An 8,210-nucleotide genomic window follows, 5' to 3' on the forward strand; every position below is an offset into this window, starting at 1 on the left:
CAGAGGGATAAGACCCAGCTCCACCTACAAGTGGGCAGGCACCAGTCCCTCCCACCAGGAAGCCTGCACAAACCTCAAGACCAGCCTCACCCACCAGAGGGCAGACACCAGAAGCAAGAGGAGCTATGATCCTCCAGCCAGCAGAAAGAAGACCACAAACCAAAAGTTAGACAAAATGGGACAGCAGAGAAATATGTTCCAGACAAAGGAACAAGATAAAAACCGACAAGAACAACTAAATGAAGTGGACATAGGCAACCTACCTGAAAAAGAATTTAGAGTAATAATAGTAGAGATGATCAAGATCTCAGAAAAAGAATGGAGGCACAGATGAAGTTACAAGAGATGTTTAACAAAGAGCTAGAAGATTTAAAGAACAAACGAACAGAAATGAACAATAACTGGAATGAAAAATAAAGTAGAAGGGATCAAGAGCAGAATAACTGAAGCAGAAGAACAAATAAGTGAGCTGAAATACAGAATGGTAGAAATCACTGCTGTGAAACAGAATAAAGAATGAAAAGAAGTGAGGACAGTCTCAGAGACCTCTGGGACAACATTAAATGCACCAACATTCACATCATAGGGGTCCCACAAGGAGAAGAGAGAGATAAAGGGCCTGAGAAAATATTTGGAGAGATTATAGCTGAAAACTTCCCTAACATGAGAGAGGAAACAATCAAGTCCAGGAGATGCAGAGAGTCCCATACAAGATAAACCCAAGGAGGAACACACTGAGACCAAAGACAAAAAATATTAAAAGCACCAAGGGACAAGTAACAAATAGCATACAAGGGAATCCCCATAGAGTTATGAGCTGAAACTCAGAAACTCTGCAGGCCAGAAAGGAGTGGTATGTTATGTAAAGTGATGAAAGGGAAAAACCTACACCCAAGAATACCCTGCCCAGCAAGGCTCTCATTCAGATTCAACAGAGAAAAAGTTTTACAGACAAGCAAAAGCTAAGAGAATTCAGCACCACCAAACCAGCTTTATAACACATCCTATAGGAACTTCTCTAGGCAGAAAAGAAAAGGCCACAACTAGAATCAAGAAAATTAAGAATGGGAAAGCTCATCAGTAAAGGCAAACATAAAGCAAAGGTAGGAAATCATCTGCACACAAATATGATATCAAAACCAGCAATTGTGAGAAAAGGAGAGCACAAATGCAGGATATTGGAAATGCATTGGAAATTAAGTGACCAGCAACTTAAAACAATCTTGTACATATATAGACTGCGATATCAAAACCTCATGGGAACCATAAGCCAAAAATCTACAACAGATACACACACAAAAAAAGAAAAAGCAGTCCAAACACAACAATAAAGATAGACATCAAATCACAAGAGAAGAGAACAAAAGAGGAAGGGGAGAAAAAAAGACCTTCAAAAACAAATCTAAAACAATTAACAAAATGGCCATAAGAACATTAATATTGATAATTACCTTAAATGTAAATGGATTAAATGCTCCTACCAAAAGACATAGACTGGCTGAATGGATACAAAAACAAGATCCATATATATGCTGTCTACAAGAGACCCACTTCAGATCTAGGGACACATACAGACTGAAAGTGAGGGGATGGAAAAAGGTATTCCACGCAAATGCAAATCAAAAGAAAGCTGGTGTAGCAATACTCATGTCAGACAAAATAAACTTTAAAATAAAGACTTACAGGAGACAAAGAAGAACACTACAAAATGATCAAGGGATCAAGCCAAGAAGAAGATATGACAATTGTAAATATGTATGTACCCAACATAGGAGCACCTCAATATATAAGGCAAATGTTAACAGCCATAAAAGGAGAAATTGACAGTAACACAATAATGGGGGGGGACTTTAACACCCCATTTTCATCAATGGACAGATCATCTGGAGAGAAAATCAATAAGGAAACACAGGCCTTAAATGACACATTAGACCAGATGGACTTAATTGACATTTGTAGACCATTACATCCAAAAGCAGCAGCATACACTTTCTTCTGAAGTGCAGATGGAACATTCTCCAGGATAGATCACATCTTGGGTCACAAATCACGCCTTGGTAATTTTAAGAAAATTGAAATCATATCAAGCATCTTTTCCAACCACAACACTTGAAATTAGAAATCAATTACAGGAAAAAAACTGTAAGAAATAAACATGTGGAGGCTAAACAATATGTTACTAAACAACCAATGGATCACTGAAGAAATCAAAGAGGAAATCAAAAAATACCTCGAGACAAATGACAATGAAAACACAATGACCCAAAACCTATGGGACACAGCAAAAGCAGTTATAGGAGGGAAGTTTATAGCAATACAGTCTTACCTCAGGAAACAAGAAAAATCTCAAACAACCTAACCTTACACCTAAAGCAACTAGAGGAAGAAGAACAAAGAAAAACCAAAGTTAGCAGAAGGAAAGAAATCATAAAGATCAGAGCAGAAATAAATGAAATAGAGACGAAAACATTAGCAAAGATCAGTGAAACTAAAAGCAGGTTCTTTGAGAAGATAAACAAAATTGATAAACCTTTATCCAGACTCATCAAGAAAAAAAGGAAGAGGACTCTATAAATCAATAAAGTTAGAAATGAAAAAGGGGAAGTTAAACTGACAGCACAGAAATACAAAAGATAAGAGACTACTACAGATAACTAATGCCAATAAAATGGACAAATTCTTACAAAGGTACAACCTTCCAAGACTGAACCAGGAAGAAATCGAAAATATGAACAGACCAATCACAAGTACTGTAACTGAAACAGCAATCAAAAACTTCCAACAAACACAAGTACTGTAACTGAAACAGCAATTAAAAACTTCCAACAAACAAAATTCCAGGACCAGATGGCTTCACAGGTAAATGCTATCAAACATTTAGAGAATAGTTAAACACATATCCTTCTGAAACCCTTCCAAAAAACTGCAGAGGAAGGAACACTCCCAAGCTCATTCTATGAGGTCACCATCATTCTGATAACAAAACCAGACAAAGTCATCACACACATGCAAAATTACAGGCCAATATCACTGATCCTCAACAAAATACTAGCAAACTGAATCCAACAACACATTCAAAGGATCATACACCATGATCAAGTGGGATTTATCCCAGGGATGGAAGGATTTTTCAATATCCACAAATCAATCAGTGTGGTACACCACATTAACAAACTGAAGAATAAAAACCATATTATCATCTCAATAGATGCAGAAAAAGCTTTGGACAAAATTCGGCACCCATTCATGATATAAACTCTCCAGAAAGTGGGAATAGAGGGAACTTACCTCAACATAATAAAGGCCATATGTGACAAACCTACAGCTAACATCATTCTCAATGGTTAAAAGCTGAAAGCATTCCCACTAAGATCAGCAACAAGGCTAGGATGTCCATTATTGCCACTTTATTCAACATAGTTTTGGAAGTCCTAGCCATGTCAATCAGAGAAAAGAAGAAATAAAAGGAACCCAAATTGGAAAAGAAGAAGTAAAACTGTCACTGTTTGCAGATGACATGATATTATACGTAGAAAGTCATAAAGATGCTACCAGAAAACTACTAGAGCTCATCAATGAATTCAGTAAAGTTGCAGGATACAAAATTAATGCACAGATATCTCTTGCATTCCTATACACTAACAACAAAAGATCAGAAAAATAAATTGAGACAATCCCACTTATCATTGCATCAAAAAGAACAAAATACGTAGGAATAAATCTACCTAAGGAGACAAAAGACCTGTACTCAGAAAACTATGACACTGATGAAAGAAATCAAGGATGACACAAACAGATGGAAAGATATATACCATGTTCTTAGAATTGGAAGAATCAATATTGTCAAAATGACTACACTACCCAAGACAATCTACAGATTCAATGCAATCCCTACCAAATTACCAATGACATTTTTCACAGAACTAGAACAAAAAACTTTAAAATTCGTATGGAGACACAAAAGACCCCAAATAGCCAAAGCAATCCTGAGAAAGAAAAATGGAGCAGGAGGAATCAGATTCCCTGACTTCAGACTATACTTACAAAGCTACAGTAATCAAAACAGTATGGTACTGGCACAAAAAAAAGACATATAGATCAATGGAACAGGATAGAAAGCCCAGAAATAAACCCACGGACCTATGGTCAATTAATCTATGACAAAGGAAGCAAGAATATACAATGGAGGAAAGAGTCTTTTCAGTAAGTGGTGCTGGGAAAATGGGACAGCTACATGTAAAAGAATGAAATCAGAACATTCTCTAACACCATATGCAAAGAGAAACTCAAAATACATCAAAGACCTGTAAAACTCTTAGAAGAAAACATAGGCACAACACTCTGATATAAATTGCAGCAATATCTTTTTGGACCCACCTCCTAATAAAAACAAAAAAACAAATGGGACCTAATTAAATTTAAAAGCGTCTGTACAGCAAAAGGAACCATAAAACAAAAAGACAACCCATAGAATGGAAGATAATATTTGCAAACGAAGCAGCTGACAAGGGATTAATCTCCAGAATATACAAACAGCTCATGCAGCTCTATGTCAAAAAATATATATATATAAAACAAACAACCCAATCAAAAAATGGGCAGAAGACTTAGACATTTCTACAAAGAAGCAATACAGATGGCCAAAAAGTATATGAAAAGATGCTCAACATCACTAATTATTAGAGAACTGCAAATCGAAACTACAATGTGGAATCACCTCACACCAGTCAGAATGTCCATCATCAAAAAGTATATAAACAGTAAATGCTGGAGAGGGTGTGGAGAAAAAGGAACCCTCCTACACTGTTGGTAGGAATGTAAATTGGTACAACCACTATGGAGAACAGTCTGGAGATTCCTTAAAAAACTAAAAATAGAAATCCCACTCCTGGGCATATATCCAGAGAAAACCATAATTTGAAAATGAACATGCACCCCAATGTTCATTGCAGCACTATTTAAAATAGCCAAGACATGGAAGCAACATAAAATGTCCATTTACAGAGGAATGGATAAAGAAGATATAGTACATATATACAGTGACTACTACTCAGCCATAAAAAAGAATGAAATAATGCTATTTGCAGCAACATGGATGGACCTAGAAATGTCATACTAAGTGAAGTCAGACAGAGAAAGACAAAATATATGATATCACCCATATCTAGAATCTAATTTTAAAAAATGATACAAATGAATTTATTTACAAAACAGAAAGACTTACAGATATCAGAAACAAACTTATATTTACCAAAGGGGAAATGTAGGTTGGGGAGATAAATCAGAAGCTTGGGATTAACATACAAACACTACTATATCAATTGATAACCAACAAGGACCTCCTGTATAGCACAGGGAACTCTACTCAATATTCTGTGATAACCTATATGAGAAAAGCATAAAAATGTATATATATATATATATATATATATATATATAAAAAACTGAATCCCTTTGCTGTACACCTGAAACTAATACAACATTGTAAATCAACTATAATCCAATAAAATTTTTTAAAAAAGAACGGAGTTGTCTTAGCTCAGGCTGCTATGACTAAATAGTACAGACTGGGTGGCTTAAACAGCAGACATTTATGTCTCACAATCTTGGAGGCTGGAAGTCCAAGATCAAGATGCCAGCAGATTTGGTTTCCGATGAAAGCTCTCTTTCTGGCTTGCAGAAGGCTACCTTCTCACTGTGTCCTCACATAGCAGAGAGACGGAGGGAGACAAGGACAGCAAAAGAGATGGGGTGAGGGACAGTGAGAGGGACACAGAGAAAGATGGCTCACGCTCTGATTTGCCTTTATTTTCTAATAAGGGTACTAATGCTGTCATGGGGGACCCACCATCATTGCCTCATCTAAACCAAATTACCACCCAGTGTCTACTTCTCCAAATACCATCAGATTGGAAGTCAGGGCTTCGACGTATGAATTTGGGAGAGGACGCAAACATTTAGCCAGAGCAGAACCTTTCTATGAAATCATTTTCAAAAGCAAATCTCATGTGGTGTTGTCTTTAACTAGATAGCACTTTATTAAATGCAATGTATAAGAATGTTAGAATTTGTGTAGGAATTTTTGTAGATAGCAAACTCCTTGAGAGTAGAACTACGCTTTATTCATCTGTGTATCTGGAGTACCTAGTTTAGTACTAGCATGCTCTATAAATGTTAGCTGAGTTTTTCCATAACAAAAAGATGGAAGTATTGCTTAAAATTTGAGAGAAGTATGGAGTGTCAGAATAGGTTACTAAACCTCCCTGGGAAGTTGAAGTTTTTCTCCCTTGACTTCCAGAATATTTGGCTTTAATCTAACAAAATTGCTCTAGTGTAGATTTGGCCACATGTAAAAGATTAAGGCAAAATGCAAGAACAAAGTACATTTTACGAGAGCAGACTGAAAGCTGGAGTTCCCTCTGCCTGGGGTGTGCCTGTGAGAATCCCAGCTTACACTTGCTGAACCAGTGTGTTTCTCTGTAGAGCTGTTATTTACCCTCATTAATGTCCTGGTTTAAACAGTAAATCAGATGGTCACTTACCTGTGGCTCTTCACCGCTCTGCTAATTACTACCATTGTGTCTATACGTCTCTTCTTTTCCATTCCCCAAAGGAGGGGTGGGGTCTTTGCCTTTTTGTAGATCCCAGTTCAATGCTTCGTACATCCTAGGCAGTAAATGCTTATTGAAAGAAGAAATGAAGATATGTTTGCTTCTGCTGGAGCTTTTAACTATTCTATAGATCTGACATTATGATCACAAAAGCTGGGGAATTATATGTAAATCAATTGTGGGTCCCCTGCCCCTTAACATTATTTTCCTTTGCCCTTGAAAAAGCATTGGAGAAAGTGTAAGTTCAGTTTTCCCAAATGGATATAGAACAATTTTATAAAAGCTGCTTTCTAATTACTTGCATTCATTGATGTGTACAGTATTTATTGAGCATCTACCCTGTGTCCAGTATCACACTTAGGCAATAAGTCCACAAACCTCAAAAGCAAAACTTGTTTTAGTTTGGATGAAAATCGAGTTATGGAGTAGGCTTTTGAAATCTGGATTCCTCAGGCTCATAATATATACAGGAACCCCTGACACTTAGTGGAGCACATTGGCTAAAGTGTCAGTTGCATTTGTGTTTGGGGAACATAGGGTAGGGCTTCAATTTCATTCCATGCATCCTTAGACTTTTAATATGGTGGGTTTCTAGCTGTCAGGGTTAATTCTCTCGATCTGCTTATTACGTCAGTGGGACATTGCAATACATCTGTCTGCAGATGTGCTGGTTGGTTTGCTCTGCCCAGCTTTGTGGTTTTGGTCCGTCCCTGGCCCACTCACCCCACCAAAGGGAGTTATCTGTGGAGTGGATCAAGGCGAGCCTGAGTGCAGTCAGGTCCGCCAGTGCCAAAAGGTGATGTAATTGCCTCATGTGACATTTCCCACATACACCCTTGTTTGAAATATAATTTGTGTGTTTATTCCTAGGTCCATGTACTTTTACTTACACGTCATCAGTCTCCTGATCATACTGTTCCTGCCAATCAAACCACAAGCTCATAATCAAAGGCGGCCTCAGACTCTGAACTCTGTTAATAAGAAAAAAATAGATTGATACCTCCAAAGAAAAGAAACAAACAAAAGCTGAACACATAAGACTGCAAATCACTGGACAGAGGAGACAAAAAGCCTCCAGAGTTCTCCAGTGACTTAGAGGTGATGTTTACATGCATCTATTTTGTTTTGATTTTTTAAGTGCAGGGAGTATTTTTATAAAGCTTTTTTTGTACCATTGAATCAGCCATGTCCAGTTGATTTAATACTTTCTAGGACATTTCAGTAGTATGGAGGTGTGTGGAGAATGTGCTAGAACTGCAGAGACAGTCCATTCTGGGCTAGCTGGGTCTTCACTTTTCTGGCATGATCTCCAACCACTGAAATCTGGACGTTGGGAACCCGGGCGTCTGCTCCAGAAGTTAGAAGGTAAAGCTGAGATGACTTGTCTTCCAGAACATATGCAAGACGGTTGTTCCTTGGGAAGCCGCCAGTCCCTTGACTTGTGACATTACTGTTCTCAAACACATTAACTACACTCAGAAGACTGCCGGGGAGGGACCGTGTGGAGGGAGGTTTGCAGAATACTGAAAATTCAATGAGCCTGGAGAACTGTGGATGGACACTTGAATGGACTGGAGGTCAGGCAGGAGCCCTGAAGGT

The 8,210-nt window shown here is 37.8% G+C and overlaps 1 protein-coding gene across 2 annotated transcripts in view; it reads left to right on the forward strand.

The window, feature by feature from the left end:
- MBOAT1 (membrane bound glycerophospholipid O-acyltransferase 1) overlaps window positions 1-8,204 on the forward strand; it is a 106,407-nt gene extending 98,203 nt beyond the window's left edge. For both annotated transcript variants that reach the window (XM_024756742.1, XM_024756743.1), the window contains one exon: window positions 7,482-8,204. In XM_024756742.1, coding sequence (XP_024612510.1) covers window positions 7,482-7,608 — 127 coding nt within the window. In that variant the 3' untranslated portion in view covers window positions 7,609-8,204. The remainder of the gene's footprint in view (window positions 1-7,481) is intronic.
- Window positions 8,205-8,210: the final 6 nt, after the last annotated feature.

This window comes from Neophocaena asiaeorientalis, unplaced genomic scaffold, assembly GCF_003031525.2.
Source record: "Neophocaena asiaeorientalis asiaeorientalis breed wild unplaced genomic scaffold, Neophocaena_asiaeorientalis_V1.1 scaffold627, whole genome shotgun sequence".
In the NCBI taxonomy this organism is placed as follows: domain Eukaryota; kingdom Metazoa; phylum Chordata; class Mammalia; order Artiodactyla; family Phocoenidae; genus Neophocaena; species Neophocaena asiaeorientalis.